General features: G+C 37.2%; 1 protein-coding gene across 1 annotated transcript in view; it reads left to right on the top strand.

Annotated features, from left to right (window-relative positions):
- Window positions 1-20,576, top strand: part of PRKD3 (protein kinase D3) — a 77,387-nt gene that overhangs the window by 1,033 nt on the left and 55,778 nt on the right. Inside the window, exon 2 of the mRNA XM_082852124.1 lies at window positions 6,690-7,645. Within this exon, the coding sequence (XP_082708250.1) occupies window positions 7,358-7,645 (288 nt within the window). The 5' untranslated portion in view covers window positions 6,690-7,357. The remainder of the gene's footprint in view (window positions 1-6,689; window positions 7,646-20,576) is intronic.

Raw genomic sequence — 20,576 nt, 5'->3', positions numbered from 1 at the left:
ATACCGTAATTTGTACCCTAGAAAACGTTAGCGTGTTACTCTTATACTGTTTCTCCTTTGTACTTAATGCTGCAGTTACTAAAGTTTTAGCGGCTATGATTTTCTTTAGATCAAGCTTACTTAGTAAATTTAAGGCTGTGAGGACACCTCTGGATTTGTGGATGAAAGCATCCATAAAGTTCCCCGACCGAGATCTAGGCCAGTTTTACTTAATAAAGGAACCCTTTCCTCCTTCCGTGTTAGGATCTGGATTCAGAGCTGGCATGGACATTCAGCCAAAAAAAATGTTACAAGTTTTATTAAAAGTATTTAAAACGTGTCACAGAAGCCTTCATGTTAGGTTTTGCTTCGGTAGGTAATGTAGATGTGGTCGGCCTGATCAGAGGAACTTGAATATTTGACAAGCCAGTTTTCCATCCTCAGTTCTATAATTTGGTATATAGCTTTTAACTTTTTAGGATGACTCAGATTCAAGAATGTTGACTGGTTTATTATCTTGAAATGAATGTTTTAAGCATCTCAGATCGTAGTGAGTCTTTTAAATACATAAATTTTAGAAGCTTTCAGTTTCATGAGGTGACGTCTTTAAAATAGAAATTTCTCTCTTAGTGGATTGCTTTTAATCTAAAAAATGCCATGGCCCCCCCAAAAACGAGCTTAATAAATCAAGTTCTTGGATATTAAATTTTTAAAATTATATAAGAATTGGAAAAATCTTATACAGAAAAAAAGAATGGTCATTTAAATGCATGTTTCTTAAGGGACATTTTGTTCTCATTTTTAAAAGACATTCTAAAGTTGATGAAAATATTACCATATTAGAGTTAATTGCTCATTTTAAAAATAAACTGATTTTACAGAACTTGATATTGGGAAATTATTAGCTAGTACAGTTTTTAATTTGATTTATTAATAATCATGCTTATGATTCATAATCTGTGCAGACAGTACTTTGAGTCTCTGATTATGTAATTCAAATTGAACGTGTGTGTGAGCCTTTTTGGAGCAGTTGTCTCATTAATGAAAAAACTTGAGATAATGTACTTAGGAGATGTTTTAATTTTAATTTCAGTGTAGAAGAAGGTTTTCTCCACTTGTGTGATTAGTTTATAGTGGCTGTATGTAAGAAATTGCTCACTGGCTATGAGTCAGATTTCTCAGATACCACTGGTGCAGAGAGAGGTTATGAAGATACATTAAGCCAAACGTAAATTTGTACAGCATCACCAGACTGGCAGTCCGTAATCTGGTTACTGGATAAACTTTTTAGTGCCTGAGCAGAGAGCAGACTTGGTGTGCTCTCTCTCTGTTCTCTCTGACATTGGAAAAGACTGAGATTCAAATACCTCTGGTCTAGATGAGCTGAATTTTACCAGCAACAATTTAGTTGAATACTGAGCTTTTAGAAGGAAAAGTATTTATATTAATCTAAGGTAATAGTTACATTTTTGAAAATATATAAGTAGATGTAGGAAATTGCTCGAAACTATGATTTTAAAAACCATGAACAAAGTTACTTGGATTTTTCATACAATATAAAAGCAACATCAGGATTAAGCAAAGTCAGGCCTGTATCAAGGTAGAATATGGATGATGACTTCAGGACTCTGGTCAGTATTGCATTGAAAAAGGCCATATGCTTTTTGTACATACTAAAAGAATACAGTACATATCAACAGGAGAAAAAAGACCCTGCATTCATTAGCATTCCTAGCACACAAAACTTAATCGAACCAGGAAAACTGTTACTGGTAGGGAGTCATGGTAAATATTATGCTATTCTGACTAGGAAAAGTGTTTTACCTCTTAACTTTTGCCTTTACTGAGTACAAAAAGGACACTGGCTACACTAAATGATGAGCTTTGTTTTGAAGTATTTACTAGCTGGATTTGTTTTGTCTTCCGGAATCCTCTTTGCTTCTCTCTCTGCTTCCCTGACTCCTACTTATCCTTTGGTTTTAGCTTCCTTAAAGGTGCCTTGCCTGTGAACCTCAGTTGAAATTAGTTCCTCTCAGTATACTCTGTCATATCACTTTTCATGATTTGTAATTGCCTTGCTATTAATGTGAATATTTGTTTAATGTGTGTGTCCTATATCACACTCTAAGCTCCGGAGAGAGCAATAGCCATGTCTGTTTTGGTCACTGCTGTACAACCCGAGTCTCTCATAACAGTCTAGCAGATAATAGGCACTCAATAAATATTTGTTGAATGACAATGCTGCTGTTAGAGCTTCTTATAATTAGAGGCTTTGCTAAGAAATGAGATAATGTATATGTAGGGGGAGTTGAGGGAGAGGGAGAGAAAGGGTAGATCAACTTGTGATGTTACCGTGAAGTAACCCTCTGTTAAGTCACCTAACCTCCAGAGCCTTTATTTTTACCTTGTCTGTAATAATAGGGCAGGTTGGGCTCAAGATTCCTTTAAAATGCCATCTTTTGATTCCATTCAGCAATAGTGACAATTTCATTTGAATGAAATATGTGACAGATAATTCCCCCAAAGAATATTTGAGATGTTGCAAATAAACATATTAGAAATGCTTGCCAACTCACAGCTATTAGCAACAAACATATCTAATTGATTTATGAATTAGTATGTGTACTATCGTCTCAGATTTCTGATTGAAGCATAAAGACAAAATTAGAGTTGTTAGATTTTTTTTTTGATATTTAGTCTTAATATTTTGCACCCTACATCTTGTTGCATCTTACAGATCAAAACAAGGAGAGGGAAAACAGATGGGGTGAGTGGGCAGAAGCTAATATGACAGCTCACTTAGTTTCTTCTATTTGTGTTCATGCTGAAACTGTAAAAAATATTTTTATGCAAAAGTATGACATAGTTTGTTAATAGTTATCGATCATTTGATAGTTGATTATAATCATAAGACAGTTACTGTTATTTGGCTAATATTAGCAGGTATTATAAAATGGAAATTTAGTGGGAAGATATCTGTCACAAATAAATTATTATTCTTGAACACAGCAGTGTCTTGTATTTTGAAGTATTTAACCTGCATACAGTATTATTCATGGATATTTGACTCACCTTTTTATGACAGTTGTTCAGCTTTTTGAAACTTCTCAAGTCAGGTATTTTAAGGACCTCATTACCTCATGAGAAAACCTGTTGTAGATTGTTGTTAGATTGTTGGTAATGAAGTGAAGTAGTATAAAGAACATGGGCTTTGGAGTCAGGGAAACTTTGGTGTGAATCCCAGTTCCATCACTTATTAGCTGTGTAGTCGTGGATAGGCAACAATTCTGAAACTCTGGTTCCTTTTCTGTAAAGCAGTTAAACAAATTTCCTAGTGTCATAGCAAGGATTTAATGAAGTATGATATCTCAATTTCAGTGTTTAGTATGAAGTAGGAGCTTAATTGTTAATTCTTTCACCTAATTACTGTGAAAATTGCTAAAACTTAGCACTTAGGATAAGCCAGGTACTACTGTAGATATTGTACATGCAGTAGCGCAGTCCTCATAGCTGTTATCTTCATTTTACCTCTACCCTCTATCTACCCTCTACAATGATACTGAATAAAACCAGTTATTCTCTGTTAACTTCCTAATCTTATGTTTGCACTGTGTCCACCCAGTAACACAACTTCCTGGGGGTGTGGTGTGAGTAGGGATAACACTTCATAAATGAATACGTTGTTATCAATAGCAAAAAATAAATAAATCATCCATATAAAAATGGGGAGAAAAACCAATTATTCTCTTAACACCTTTTCAAATATTTGAAGACCATTATTGTGCTTGGTTGTGTTAAGCATAATTTGTCACATGACATTGTTTTCAGCTTTATCTAGATATGTACTCTTTATTATTTTTTTACATCAATATAGCTCTTAAAAGTGTGGACTGTAAAAATGAATACAGTGGTAACGTAAGCTGTCTAGCAACCAGTATGCTGATTGATGCTGATGTGTTCTCAGTGTCCTGGGGGTTTATGTTTACATTAGTTCTTTTAGTCACCCATTATATTAGCAGCCATTATTAAACTCTTGGTTGATAACACCTCTAGTGAACAGGTTCTAAGTCAGCATTTCTCCATTTCTATATTGCACATTTAACTTTTTGAACTAAATGTAAAGCTTTACTCTCATCATTGTTATAGTTCACTTGAATTTTAGTTTATTTCTCCCAGATTGTACACTCTGAGGATTTTATAAGCATGTCTTCCATGTCTTTATTATCTTATAAATAATCAAAAACAATATAGGGCCAAGGGCAGCGTTCCAATGCACTCCCCTAAAGACTTCTCTAAGTTGATACAGAGCAGCAAACTTAACCAACTACACTAACATCTAACTCATACTCAAACAACGTATTTACAAAAATAGCATGGAATATCATCTTGAGAATTGTTTTGGCCAGAATACACTAATTTTTTTTCTGGCTTTGCTAATTGTGTGATCTCGGGCAAGTACTTTAAGCCAGTTTTCTCAACTATGAAATGGGTTGTTGTGAGGATTAAGTGAGGAAACACATATGGAATGCTTAGAACGGTGTCTGGCAGATAGAGCTCAATTACTGTGAGTTATTATTTCCTCCATCTAAAAAGGCCAATAACCCCTTTTTTAAAAGGTGTAAATGTAGCTGATTTGGCATTCTGTTTGAATTCATGCTGACTTCTAGTGATCATTGTATTCTAAGTATTGGAAAACCATTTGCTTTCATAATCTATTCTCAGATTTGACTAAGGGTTAACGTTAAGTTTATATGTCTGCAGTTTCTGAAATCACTTCCCCACTCCTCCAGCCCACAAAACTTGAAGCCGTTCTGACCCATCTCCAGCCCATGACTGTTTCTCACTTTCTGAGCTCTTTCTCCAAGATGATAGGAGTCAGCTTTGTAATTGCACTGACTAATTGCTTTAGCAATATGGAGTGCATTGCATCTGAACCCAAAGACTTGCACTTCCATAAAGATGTGTTAGTCCCTCGTATTCACGAGGCTCAGGTTTCAGTTCTCAATGCTCTGCTACAACTTTAGTTTAAAAACTCAGAGAAAGTAAGCAAAAGACAAGTTGAGCAATTGTGCCTTCTCAATGTGCTCTCTCAACCTTAACATCCTCTCTGAGCGGTGATTCTCTCAGTTCCTTGTTCTTTCAGAAATGGTATGTGATTGTGGAGACAGCACTTGGTAGGAAAGTATGAAACTTGGGTCCTGATTCCCACTCCACCTCTTAATGGCCATTTGATGCTGGGCAAGTTACTTTATCTGCTTTTGCTTCCGTTAACTCATCTGCAAAAATAATAAATAATATTTGCCTTGTCAAATTCCAAAGAGATATCATGAGATAAAGCATATAAAACATTTACAAGATGTTAAGTGCTGTACAATATAAAATGGGTTAAAATTACTTATCTGAATGTAGTTCTAAAAGCTGTTATCTTTAAGCAGTTTTTTTCTAAGCCATACTTTTTCTTGAACTTGCTCATTCCTAATACTATATCTGTATGTTTTTGCTCTTCTGTTATGTTCATCCTCGTTTATTTAGCCCCATGAACTACTTTCCAGAGCCATTCTGCAACCACATTGGATGCTTCACTCTTTTTCATCATTAGACTTGTTTACAGGTATATGGATGGAATTTAAATTGAAAGATCCTTCTCTTGTGAGCCATTTCACTTAGCCATGGGGTCATACTTTTACTTTTTGAACTGTCCTTATGTAAAACTGTGATACATATGTAACTGTGCTTAGTGTTCTCTTTTTCACTTTTAGAAATTTTTTATGACAAGATCGCTTTTTCCTATGTTCCTGTCTTAAGTATGTCTTTTATACTTCTTTGTGTGTCATATAACTGTGTTTAGTATATGCTTCCTTAGTTTTCTGAAAGAAATCTGCTTAGATTTAAACTTTTAATATAAAAAAGAATACTCTTGTCTATGTTAGGGCAGTATTATACATCTTTTGTATGGCCAAGTGGTACTTTATTTCTATGACGATGTCAGTTTTACTTTTCTTTTTTGTCCCTTCTGTTTTTGTCATAACTCAGTTGTGTATTTGTGGAATAAAAGTGTTTGACCTTCAAGTTTTAGGTATTAGTGAGGAATAGCAGGGTTTTGTTTTTTGCTCTTTTTTTTTTTATCAGGAGGCTCTCCCTGAAATCATGGGCTCTGATAACTAGACCAAAAAAAAAAAGGCTACCCATTAGGATTTATTGGTGAATTATAAACATACAGCCAAAACATATCATTTTAAAAAAGTACAAGGATTCTTTTTTTTTAATTAATTAACAAATTTTATTTATTTTGGCTGTGTTGTGTCTTCATTGTTGCACCCGAGCTTTCTCTAGTTGCGGTGAGCAGGGGCTGCTCTTCGTTGCAGTTGTGCAGGCTTCTCGTTGCAGTGGCTTCTCTTTTTGCGGAGCGTGGGCTCTAGGTGCGCAGCCTTCAGTAGTTGAGGCTCACGGGCTTCAGTAGTTGTGACACGTGGGCTCAGTAGTTGTGGCTCGCGGGCTCTAGAGCGCAGGCTCAGTAGTTGTGGCGCACGGGCTTAGTTGCTCTGCAGCATGTGGGATCTTCCTGGACCAGAGCTCAAACCCATGTCCCCTGCATTGGCAGGCAGATTCTTAACCACTGGGCCACCAGGGAAGCCCCAAGGATTCTTGCATTTTTAAAATAATGTTAAATGAGTATAAAATATTAAAAGTTTCTAAAAAATTTCTTCCAGGCTACCTACATTTCAGAAAGCATCAACTTTTCTCCATGGGCCCATTCACCAAGTGGAATATGCCTGTACTATTTTAAAAAGCCTTTGTGCTTAATCCTGGAAAAATTTGCTCCTCCAAAATGAAAATGAGGACATTTGAGAAGGTGATTTAAGGTGTGGACATTTGAGAAAGTGTCCCATTAGATCAAGGAACCAAAGGATAAGTACTGAATAGACTAATCCTAAACACTTTATTTTTTAAACTAGGAGGATTTTATTTTGACAGAAAAACAACTTTTATTCATTATGTATTTTCTGAAATTAAAAGAGAGAGACAAGAATAGACTTAAAAGAAAATAGATGAAGATGTTTAGTAAATAAACAATGTCAACTCTCTTCTGATGAGGATAATTCAGTGATGTTAAATCCTTTCCAAAACCCTGGTTGTGGTCCTAAAGACAAGACTCTTCTTTGATGGGACTGATATTAAGGGAAGTGGGACCTTTTGTATATTCAACTCACAGTTGTAGAACTTGCCATCATCAGCATGAGTGGCTTAAAAGAGGAAATAAAGAAGCTTTCAACTAAATCTGAAAGTACAGTCATTTTTTTACCACTGTGATTTTAAGGCCTCTTCATAACCATTGAAAAAGAATTGACAACTGTTTTAAAAGATTAAAGAAAGGCAGATGTCTGCAAACAATTCTCCTCCATCATCCCAGAAGTCTGTAATACCTGCAACTCTTCCTGCTGTGCTTCCAGCTCCTTCTCCGTGTTCAAGTCCTAAAACAGGACTCTCTGCGCGACTCTCTAATGGAAGCTTCAGTGCACCATCACTCACCAACTCCAGAGGCTCAGTGCATACAATCTCATTTCTACTGCAAATTGGCCTTACACGGGAGAGTATTACCATGGAAGCCCAGGAACTATCTTTATCTGCTGTCAAGGATCTTGTGTGCTCCATTGTTTATCAAAAGGTACTGTGCATGCTATTTATGTCAGTAGTTTTTCTAAGTAATATTGTTTCTACTGCTTTTCTATAAATTATACATGCAACAGTGAGTTAACACATATGGATCAATCAGTTGTTTATATCTTAATTCTGAGCATTGGGAGAGAGTCCTGATAGACTAAAAGCCTAAAGTCTGAAATTTCAGAGTCTAACAGCTGGAGCCTATATCCAGGCTTTAAAATACTGCTTATTCAATTCATCTCTTGAAGAGCAGGAAAATCAGTGTAAAGTCAAGAGGACTTAAGCAGTCTCACTTGTTTTCAGAGAAAACAGTCAGGAGGTAGAAGGCACAAGGCATCAAGGGGGCTTACCAAAAGGATGAGACACAGCTGCTGCTGAGTCCAGGTCCATACCTCGTTCTTCCTAGGTCCCCTGTATGCTGCCCTTTTGTCCCCTTTAGATCCTGATTTCACCTAAACTGCCAGAGGACCACACTCTCTCTGTCTCTTAAAAATTAGGTAAATGAGCTGTAATATATATCAGAATAGAAGAAAAATTTTAAATTTAAAATCACCCTCAAATTTTAAATTGAGGGTGATTTTATTTTGCTTCCAATCAACTCACCCCCTGCCCTGTACCATACCATTTTTTAAGGAATCTTAGCTAAATTTCTTTAATAATCTTGATTTGATGCATGAGCTGGTATGTTCTATGTTTTATCATAAAACTGTATATAAGTAGTATGAATTGGTTACATTTTCTTTTTAATGGACCAAGCCTATGTTTCAAACAACTTAGTATACTTTATGTTTTAAAAATCCTATCAGTAAGATTAATGTGTTTGGATAATGCTCCTCGTCTTACTGTTTTTGTTTCAGTTACTTATGCTTTACATGGTTTGTCATTATCTTCTGATGTAGAAGTAATTAACAGTCAAAAAAATGTTATGTGGTTTGTGAAAATGACCCTTGTCTCCTGTGTGTTAACAGTGACTTATCTATTTAAATGTGGCCAAAAGTAATTTTAGGTATTCTTTTGTAGATCTGTAGAACGATCTTTGTGTCTTTAAGTATCTTTGCTTTTAATTTCCCTTTCATCAGATGGTAACAGATGTTTTAATAAATATTTTTGCAACTAGGTTTTTAATTTAATGGTAAGATTTTAACTTAAATACAATTTGTAACTTTATTTTCTCTCTTTTTTTGAGCCCATAGAAAATCATAACTGATGTTTTGGTAGAGTCTATATTATTCAGTTTTCAACCTTTGGAAATTTGACTTAGTTCTTATATTTATACAGAGGCATACTGATTTTCTACAGGATCACTTTAGAATGAATGTTACTTCCTCATTAATATAGATGTGAGAAGTGGGTCAGATGGGTCAAGTTCTTGGGAAGCTAGGTTAAAAATCATAATCTATGAAAAATTCTAGTGAAGCCAAGGAAATAAGATATGGCTCAAGAAAAGATAATTCAGGGTGAACTTTATGCAAATATAAAATAGAATTATTGATTATGGAGATAGCCAGCATAAAATGAATATCATGGTGAACTGAATTTGAATCAATATTGTAGTGATATGGGGATGTGCTTGGCAAAAATATAAAACATGTATGTGACATAATCTTATTACACACTCCTTTTTTTTTTTTTTTTTTTTTTTTTTGGCGGTATGCGGGCCTCTCACTCTTGTGGCCTCTCCCGTTGCTGTGCTCTGGACATGCAGGCTCAGCAGCCATGGCTCACAGGTCCAGCCGCTCCGCGGCATGTGGGATCCTCCCAGATCAGGGCACGAACCCGTGTCCCCTGCATCGGCAGGCGGACTCTCAACCACTGCGCCACCAGGGAAGCCCACACACTCCTTTTGACATGTGCTAGAATCCTAACTGTTGTTTAAGTGTAGTGAAAAAGAGTATTGAGCTTGTAACTAGGTCAGCTGTATTGTTTTTTGTTTGTTTTTGGCCATCCCATACAGCTTGCGGGATCTTAGTTCGCCAACCAGGGATTGAACCCAGGCCCTCAGCAGTGAGAGCACAGAGTCCTAACCACTGGACCGCCAGGGAATGCCCAGCTCTGTTGTTTATTAACTGCATACCTTTGTGTGATTTGACTTCTCTGTATTACATTTCCACATCTATCAAATGATTGAGTTGGGATGATTTTTTTGTAAATAAATTTATTTATTTTATTTTATTTTTATTTTTGGCTGTGTTGGGTCTTCGTCACTGCACGCGGGCTTTCTCTAGTTGTGGCGAGCGGGGGCTACTCTTTGTTGCGGAGCACAGGCTTCAGTAGTTGTGGCACGCAGGCTCAGTAGTTGTGGCTCGCAGTCTCTAGAGCACAGGCTCAGTAGTTGTGGCGCACGGGCTTAGTTGCTCTACGGCATGTGGGATCTTCCTGGACCAGGGCTCGAACCCGTGTCCCCTGCATTGGCAGGCAGATTCTTAACCACTGCTCCACCAGGGAAGCCCGAGTTGGGATGATTTCTAGTGTGTAATTCCAGCTGTGAAATTCTGAATCATTTAACCTAAAGTTAAGTCTTCACTTTAGAGACAGATAAAGGAGAAAGGAATTTCAAGGAATGATCTACTCAGGTCCTAAGTGGAAAGAAATCTTAAGGGAACCAACTCAGATTCTGGGTTTGATAGAGAGGTTTCATGGATCCCTAAGTCACCTGGGAGATGGAAAAACCATGTCAGAAATTCTTTTCTTTTTACATTCTCTCTTAGATTCTTGCTTGCTAATCACTTACTTCCATTACCTACACATGCATAGCTCCAGGTTAACTCCCAGGACTCTGATGGGCACACCTGCTTTTCTTATTTCTGTTCTTAGTAAATACATTTATTGAACCTTTTAAAGGTAGAGCACTGGTTAAATTTTAAGAAGTAGATTGTCCCTTCCCTCAAAAAGCTTATAGTCTGGTAAGGGAAACATTTACCAGAATAAAATATGAGAAGTAGGAAGTGAAGTTAAAATAAAAAGTGCTCTTCTCAGGTTGATAAAAGATATGAAAGACTTCATATGAAATGTAACATTTCATCTGATACTTAAAGAATGAGTAAGATTTCAGTGATATGGGAGGTAAGGAGTACATACCAAGGCAAAAAAATCAGGATGAGCAAAGATATGGGAGGGGAAAGGAGGAAGATTATAATTGACAACATTTATTGAGTACCTACTGTATGTCAGGAGCTTCGCACACCCTTTCTGCTTAATACTTGCAACAAGTTTTGGTGCATCTCACATAGTTAATGTGAGTTTTTTTTTTTCTTGTGATGAGAATTTGTAAGATCTGTTCTCTTAAAAACTTTCAGATATAAAGTATTGTTAACTGTAGTCACCATGCTGTACATTACATTGCCTGAACTTACTTATTTTATAACTAGAAGTTAGTACCCTTTGACCACTTTCACCCATTTCCCCACCTTCTACCCTTTATCTCTAGTAATCACCAGCTCTGGTTTTTCCAGATTCCACATATAAGTGAAATCATACAATATTTATTTTTCTCTGCTTGACTTATCTTACTTATTAGCATAATGCCCTCAAGGTCCATCCACGTTGTTGCAAATGAAAGGATTTCCTTCCTTTTAAGATTGAATAGTGTGTGTGTGTGTGTGTGTGTGTGTGTGTGTGTATGTGTGTATCACATTTTCTTTATCCATCTGTCGATGGACACATAGGTTGTTTCCACGTCTTGGCTATTGTAAATAATGATGCAATAACATGAGGGTGCAGATTTCACTCAAGATAGTGATTTCATATCCTTTGACTGTATACCCAGAAGTGGAATTGCTGGATCACATGGTAGTTCGGTTTTTAATTTTTTGAGGAACCTCCATGCTGTTCCATAGTGCCTGCACCAACTTACATTCCCATTAACAGTGCACCAGGGTTCCCATTTCTCCACATCCTTGTCAACATATGTTATTATCCTTTTGACAGTAGCCATTCTAATGGGTGTGATGTGATACCTCATTGTGATTTTGATTTGCATTTCCCTGATGATTATTGATGGAAAACTTTTTCATGTACCTGTTGGCCATTTGTATGTCTTTTTTGGAAAAATGTTTATTAAGTTCTTCTGCCCAGTTTTTAAAAAAATAAGTTTATTTTATTTATTTTATTTTCGGCTACATTGAGTTTTCGTTGCTGCACGTGGGCTTTTCTCTGGTTGTGGCGAGTGGGGGCTACTCTGTTGCAGTGTGCGGGCTTCTCGTGGTGGCTTCTCTTCTTGCAGACCATGGGCTCTAGGTGTGCAGGCTTCAGTAGTTGTGGCACGCGGGCTCAGTAGTTGTGGCGCACGGACTTAGTTGCTCTGCGGCATGTGGGATTTTCCCAGACCAGGGCTCGAACCCGTGTCCCCTGCATTGGCAGGCAGATTCTTAACCACTGCACCACCAGGGAAGTCCTCCTCTGCCCATTTTTTAATCTAATTGATAGGTGGTTTTTTTTTTTGTTTTGTGTTGTTTTCTTTTGATATTGAGTTATATGAGTTCTTTATATATTTTGGATATTAACCCTTTATCAGATATAAGATTTGAAGATATTTTCTCCAATTCCATAGGTTTCCTTTTAATTTTTTTTTTTTTTTTTTTTGGCGGTACACGGACCTCTCCCTGTTGTGGCCTCTCCCGTTGCGGAGCACAGGCTCTGGACACGCAGGCTCAGCGGCCATGGCTCACGGGCCCAGCCGCTCCGCGGCATATGGGATCTTCTCGGGCCGGGACACGAACCTGTGTCCCCTGCATCAGCAGGCGGACTCTCAACCACTGCACCACCAGGGAAGCCCTTCCTTTTCATTTTTTAATGGTTTCCTTTGCTATAGAGAAGCTTTTAGTTTGATTTAGTCATACTTGTTTATTTTTGCTTTTGTTGCCTTTGCTGTTTATGTCAAATCCAAAAAATCATTGCTGGGTTCGATGTCAAGGAGCTTACCCTCTTATGTTTTCTTCTAGGAGTTTTATGGTTTCAGATCTTATGTTCAAGTCTGTAGTCCATTTTCAGTTGATATTTGTGTACAGTGTAAGACTGGGCTTCAGTTTCATTCTTCTGCATGTGGCTCTTCAGTTTTCCCAGCACCATTTATTGAAGAGACTGTCCTTTCCCGTTGTATATTCTTGGCTCCTTTGTTGTAAATAAATATGTACGCATGGGTTTATTTCTGGGCTCTGTTCTGTTTCATCGATTTAATGTGTCCATTTTTATGCCAATACCATATTGGTTTGATTACTGTGACTTTGAAGTGTAGTTTGAAATCAGAGGCATGATGCCTCCAGCTTTGTTCTTCTTAAGACTGTTTTGGCTATTTGGGGTCTTCTGTGGTTCCATACAAATTTTAAGATTGATTTTTCTATTTTTGTGAAAAATAATCATTGGAATTTTGATAGGAATTGCATTGAATCAGTAGATCATTTTGGGTAGTATGGACATCTTAATATTCTTTCAGTTTGTGAACATAGAATATCTATTTATTTGCATCTTCTACAATTTCTTTCATCAATGTCTTACAGTTCCCAGAGTATAGGTCTTTCACCTCCTTGGTTAAATTTATTTGTAGGTATTTTATTCTTTTTGATACACCTGCACGTGAGTTTGTTTCTTTTTTTTTTCTGACTGCGTCAGGTCTTAGTTGAGGCATGTGGGATCTTTGTTGAGGCATGCGGGATCTTTGTTGAGGCATGCAGGATCTTTCGTTGCTGTGTGGGGGCTTCTCTCTAGTTGTGGCATGCAAGCTTCTCTCTACTTGTGGCATGCGGGTTTTTCTCTCTCTAGTGGTGGTGCGCAGACTTCTCTCTAGTTGTGGCATGCGGGCTTCTCTCTAGTTGTGGCGTGTGGGTTTTTCTCTCTCTAGTTGTGGTGCACAGACTTCTCTCTAGTTATGGTGTGCGGGCTTCTCTATAGTTGTGGGGTGTGGGTTTTTCTCTCTCTAGTTGTGCACGGGCTCCAGGGTGCATGGGCTCAGTAGTTTGCGGCATGCAGGCTCTCTCGTTGAGGCGCATGAGCTCAGTAGTTGTGGTGCACAGGCTTAGTTGCATGTGGGCTCTTAGCTCCCCGACCAGGGATGGAACCTGCATCCCCTGTATTGGAAGGCGGATTCTTTACCGCTGGACCACCAGGGAAGTCCTGAGATTGCTTCTAATTTCTCTTTCCAGTAGTATGTTATTAGTATATAGAAATGCAATTGATTTTTGTATATTGACTTTGTATCCTGTAACTTTACTGAATTTTTAAATTAATTTTAACAGTTTTTTTGGTGGAGTCTTTAAGCTTTTCTATATATAGTGTCACGTCTTCTGCAAATATACAGTTTTGCTTCTTCCTTTCTGATTTGTATGTCTTTTATGTCTTTCGCTTGTCTAACTGCTCTGACTAGGACTTCCAGTACTATGCTGAATAAAGATGGTGAGAGTGGACATCCTGTCTTGTTCCTGATCTTAAAGGAAAAGTTTTCAGCTTTTCACCATTGAGTATGATGTTAGCTGTGGGCTTGTTAATATATGGTCTTTATTATTTTGAAGTACGTCCCTTCTCCACTCACTTTGTTGAGAGTTTTTGTCATGATGGATGTTGAATTTGGTTAAATGCTCTTTCTGCAACTATTGAGATGATTATGATTTTTATCTTTCATATTGTTAATGTAGTGTGTCACGTTTATTGATTTGTGTGCGTTGAAACATCCTTTCATCCCTGGAATAAATGCCACTTGATGATGTGTGCGATCCTTTTAATGAATTCAGTTGGTTAACATTTTGTTGAGGATATTTATGTATATGTTCATCAGGGATATTAGGCTGTAATTTTCTTGTAGTGTCCTCGTCTGGCTTTATTATCAGGGTAATGTGGGTCTTGTAAAATGAGTTTGGAAGTGTTCCTTCTACTTCTATTTTTTGGAAGAATTTAAGAAGGATTGGTATTCTTATTTAAATATTTGGTAGAATTTACCAGTAAAGCCCTCTGGTTCTGAGCTTTTGTTTGTTGAGAGGTTTCTGATTATTGATTCAGCCTCCTTACTATTAATTGATCTATTCAGATTTTCTATTCCTTCATGATTCAGGATTGGTAGGTTGCATGTTTCTAGGAATTTATCTACTTCCTCTAAGTGTCCAGTTTGTTGGTGTGTAATTGTTCATAGTAGCCTCTTATGATCCTTTGTATTTATGTGTATCAGTTGTAATGTCTTCTCTTTCATTTGTAATTTAGTTTATATGAGTCTTCTTTTTTTCTTGTTAAGTCTGTATAAAGGCTTGTCGATTTTGTTTATCTTTTTTAAAAACCAGCTCTTAGTTTCATTGATCTTTTCTGTTGTGTTTTTAGTCTCTATTTCATTTATTTCCACTGTGATCTTTGTTATTTCCTTCCTTCTACTACTACTTGTTCTTCTTTTTCTAGTTTCTTGAGGTATAAAGTTAGGTTGTTTATTTGAGATCTTTCTGTTTTCTTTTTATTCTTTTTATTTTTATTTTTGGCTGCATTGGGTCTTCGTTGCTGTGCATGGGCTTTCTCTAGTTGTGGTGAGCGGGGACTGTTCTTCATTGCACTGCATGGGCTTCTCATTGAGGTGGCTTCTCTTGTTGAGGAGCATGGGCTCTAGGCACATGGGCTTCAGTAGCTGTGGTTCGTGGGCTCTAGAGCGCAGGCTCAGTAGTTGTGGCACACGGGCTTAGTTGCTCCACGGCTTGTGGGATCTTCACGGACCAGGGCTTGAACCCGTGTCCCCTGCATTGGCTGGCGGATTCTTAACCACTGCGCCACCAGGGAAGTCTTGAACATCTCTTTGAGGGGCACAATTCAACAGTCCATTTCAAAATAATTTTGTATATGGTAAGATAAGAATCAAACTTCATTTCTTTTTGTAGGACATCAGATTTTTCCAGGACCATTTGTTGAAAAGACTATTCTTCCCTTACTCAATTACTTTAGTACCTTGGTTGTAAATCAGTTGACCACATATATCTTGGGCCATTTCTGAACACTGTTTTGTTTTATCGACTTATGTGTCTGTATCCTTAAACTAATTCCACATTGTCTTGAATTCTTTAGTTTTATAAAGACATGATGTCAGGGCATAAATCCTGCAACTTTGTTCTTTTTTTCAAAACTATTTATCCCAGTTTGCGTTCTTTGCATTTCCATATAAATGTTAAAATCAGCTTGGTGATTTATACATAAAAGCTTACCAGAATTGTGTATATCATTTTTTATCTGTGTTTCATGTTTTTGATGCAGTTTTAAATGGGGTTTTTAAATTTTCTAATTTCTTTTTTTTAAAAACATCTTTATTGGAGTATAATTGCTTTACAGTGTTGTGTTAGTTTCTGCTGTATAACAGGGTGAATCAGCTATATGCATACGTATATCCCCATATCCCTTCCCTCTTGTGTCTCCCTCCCACCCTCCTTATCCCACCCCTCTAGGTGGTCGCAAAGCACCCAGCTGATTTCCCTGTGCCATGCAGCTGCTTCCCACTACCTATTTTACATTTGGTAGTGTATGTATATCAGTGCTACTCTCTTACTTCATCCCAGCTTACCCTTCCCCCTCCCCATTTCCTGAAGTCCATTCTCTACATCTGTGTCTTTATTCCTGTCCAGCCCCTAGGTTCATCAGAACCATTTTTTTTTTAGATTCCATATATATGTGTTAGCATACGGTATTTGTTTTTCTCTTTCTGACTTACTTCACTCTATGACAGACTCTAGGTCCATCCACCTCACTACAAATAACTCAATTTCGTTTCTTTTTATGGCTGAGTAATATTCCATTGTATATATGTGCCGCATCTTCTTTATCCATTCATCTGTTGATGGACATTTAGGTGATTCCATGTCCTGGCTGTTGTAAATAGTGCTGCAATGAACATTGGTGGTAAATGTATCTTTTTTTTTTTTTTGCGGTACGCGGGCCTCTCACTACTGTTGGGGCCCCTCCCGTTGCAGAGCACAGGCTCCGGACGCGCAGGCTCAGCGGCCATGGCTCACGGGCCTAGCCGCTCCACGGCATGTGGGATCTTCCTGGACCGGGGCACAAACCCGTGTCGCCTGCATCGGCAGGTGGACTCTCAACCACTGTGCCACCAGGGAAGCCCAATGTCTCTTTTTGAATTATGGTTTTCTCAGGGCATATGCCCAGTAGTGGGATTGCTGGGTCATATGGTAGTTCTATTTTTAGTTTTTTAAGGAACCTCCATACTGTTTACCATAGTGGCTGTATCAATTTACATTCCCACCAACAGTGCAGGAGGGCTCACTTTTCACCACGCCCTTTCCAGCATTTATTGTTTCTAGATTTTTTGATAATGGCCATTCTGACCAGCATGAGGTGATACTTCATTGTGGTTTTGATTTGCATTTCTCTAATAATTAGTGATGTTGAACATCTTTTCATGTGCCTCTTGGCCATCTGTATGTCTTCTTTGGTGAAATGTCTATTTAGGTCTTCTGCCCATTTTTTAACTGGATTGTTTGTTTTTCTGATATTGAGCTCCATGAGTTGTTTGTATATTTTGGAAATTAATAAATGTCTGTTGTTTCATTTGCAAATATTTTCTCCCATTTTGAGGGTTGTCTTTTTGTCTTGTTTATGGTTTCCTTTACTGTGCAAAAGCTTTTAAGATGTTTCATAATTGAATAAGTAAAGAAAAGAATTCATATGAAGCAGTATAGTATGGTAGTTAAAAACATGAGTTTGCGGATCAGTAAAATTTGGGTTTGTCTTTACAACTTACTAGTTGTGTAACCTTGGTTTCTTATCTGGAAAACGAGGTTAAAAATAGTACTAATTTCATGGTTTTTTTTGTGTGTGTGTACGTGTACATTAAATGATATATTTATAAAACGCTTAGTCCAGCACCTAGCACATAGTAATCACACAGTAAGTGTTAGCTTAACAATAATATTATTTATTAGTCTGATCTTTGTGGCTTCTAAACTAAACAAACAAGCAAACAAAACTTTAACCACACTGTACTTTGGGATCCTTTCCCTTTTGAGAGCTTATAAGAAACTAGTGGTGATCCAGAAATAGCTGAAAGCTGCTACCAGTTAAGTTTATGTTAACTTTTGGTTTTCTGCTTTATGGAATATACATTTGTGTCATAATCTATTTTCTACTGTGTATAAGACAATTGATTCCTTTCTTGATCTGTATGGGTAAATTCTTCACAATTTCATATTAGCTCTACTAATGCTTCTTTTTATTGATGCAGAAAATTGGAGGTTAATGATATATCAATTCTGTGGTTTATTTAATCTTCTGTTCTTGGTCTGTATGTGTGAGTTTCATGTGCAGTCTTAGTTCCTGAAAACCTGTGACTTTTGTCTTCAGTATTGTAATATATTCCTCAGGGGATTAGTTTCTTTAGATTAATGTGATTACAGATGTGATTTCAGAATCATATAATTTTGAGTTCAGCTGATTTAACTAGTTAATTACTGTTGTTGAGCAGTAAGTGAGCAAACATGCTTTTTCTATATTTCTATACCCTTAGGCTATTACCTCTAATATAATGGAATTGAGATATTCCTTATTGTATGACTATTCCCAAGGACTGAACTGCCAGAAAGAGCCTATAGAGCAACTATAAAGGTATAGGGAGAGGAGCATTCATTGAAACTACGTAAGATCTTTTGATATCACAAGAGGGACATGAAAACTAACCAAGAGTACATAAATATTTCCATTAGGGAAAAAGTGATTAAAAGTATTTATTGATAATTATCTTAAATAAATGAATACAACTACAAATAAAATTTAAAAATTTTCTGGAATATTTAAGAAAAAGGCTTTGTGAAATAAATGTAGTATCATGTTTCTGAAAAGGAAGGCTGATAGTATATAATTTTTACTCCCCAATTTAAATTATTTTTTCCATTCAGATTGTTATTGGGATTCTTTTTACTCTGACAATGTTTCTCTAAAGTTTATCTGGGAGAAAAAGTAGTCAAAAGCATTAAGTTAAAAATCTGAAAAATAAGAGAGAACGGGAAGAGAAAAACTACAATAACTGTAACCAAATACTGCTAAAAGCAGTAATAGATCCATGGTACATTTTAGGTACATGCCAAGGGAGGCATGAGAAAAAAAAAGGAATCATTTTTCAGAAATTTGTGTTTAGAAAACTCATTAAGCAGTTGAAGGGCCATAAACATAGACCTCCACTTAATACCTGACACCAAGATAAATTTCAGAGGATTTAAAGGTTACATATGAGCATTCAAATCAAAGGAAAATTAGAATAAAGTAGAATTGAATATTTATCAGACTTATAATAGAGAGTGGGTATTTCACTTTCAAAACAATAAAAGGAAACAAAAGGGAAAAGAACAGTTTGCAGATTTGAATATTCCAAGTGTAATATTTACATATGTAAGAATAATAAAAACAGAAATAAGATGGAGGAAATACTACAACAAGTATTATATAAAGTTAATATCTATTCTGTAAAGAGCTCATATATTTGTAAGAAAAACACTGGTCTCTAAATATTTGGTCAATTGATAAAAAAATATATTTCACAAAGATATTAAATTAGTAAACAAGCATGTGGGAAAATGTTCAAAATAGTAGAAATAAATAAACATTAGGTATTATGTGCTCAATTAGGGGAAAAGTGTGATTGGTATTTCCATTATAGGTCAGGGTATGGTAAAACCTCATAGAAATAGAGAACAATCAATGATTCCAGGCTTATAAAAGTTAAAAACTGGATCAATTTCTAACTAACACAGATAATATAAAACATATACACTGAGATTTTTTTCCCCCTCAATGAATATATCTCTGTAAACAGCAAATCATTGATTGTTGAACTTCGCTTAAAACTTGGATGTGGGGCTTCCCTGGTAGTGCAGTGGTTGAGAGTCCGCCTGCCGATGCAGGGGACGCGGGTTCGTGCCCCGGTCCGGGAAGATCCCACATGCCGTGGAGCAGCTGGGCCCATGAGCCTGCGCGTCCAGAGCCTGTGCTCCGCAACGGCAGAGGCCACAATAGTGAGAGGCCCACGTACCGCAAAAAAAAAAACAAAAAAACTTGGATGTGACCAAAAGTGATCACTCTTTGAATTCAGTCCAGTTTCATGACACATCCTGAGGGTGGAGTGGGTGGAGTTTCTTTTGTTGTTGTTGTTGTCTTTAGCTTAAGCCAAAAAGTTAGCTTCCTTTTTTTGAAAATTTGAAATGCTTCCAACATTTATGTTACATTGAGGTTGGTTCTGTTTTACTCCTCTTTCTATCCCTCCAACTGCCTTATACTCAGTAGACATTTGTTAAAAGACACATTCTACCTGCTTTTACTGCTAAAAACATGATACTGCAATTAATCTGTGGTGCTAATTACTTCCCTTGATGAAATAACGTATAGTTAGAGCCACAAAGAAAAAGGAATGAGCCGATAAGCACCAGTATTCTTTTCCATCCTGTGTCATGTATCAGCACCCACTAGTTTAGATGGTCAGATATGTAGTTTCTAGAGCTCTTTTCTGGGATTGTGCAAAAGGCCAGGTTCTTCTAGAAAACTCTGAAATTCGCTAATTTATTCACTCTGAGAATACCAGTGAACTTCATCCTTATTCCTTGTAAGAATGTAGATTAGGACAATTTTATTGGCAAATACTACAGCCCCAGTATCTAATTTTAACATATAAGATTAAATTAAAACAGTAGATCTCAACTGGGTCGACACCACCACCGCCCCCCCCGCCCCCCCCCACCCCCCCCCCCCTGCCAGGGAACACTGGGCAGTGGCTAGAGACGTTCTATTTTTGTTGTCTCAGCTATGGGGAGAGGAAGTGCTACTGGCATCTAGTGGATAGAGGGCAGGGAGGCTGCTACAGTGCATGGGAGAGCCCACCTGCCCGGCCCACCCCCCATCCCAGCAAAGAATTATCTGGTCCAAAATGCCAGTAGTGCTGAAGTTGAAAAACCCTGAGTTAAACTATATAGAAATAGAGTTTA

The sequence above is a fragment of the Leucopleurus acutus genome, assembly GCF_964270905.1.
Source record: "Leucopleurus acutus genome assembly, chromosome: 12".
NCBI classification, from domain to species: Eukaryota; Metazoa; Chordata; class Mammalia; order Artiodactyla; family Delphinidae; genus Leucopleurus; species Leucopleurus acutus.
Note: the sequence above shows the minus strand (reverse complement) of the source record. Positions and strands in the feature narration are given on the sequence as shown.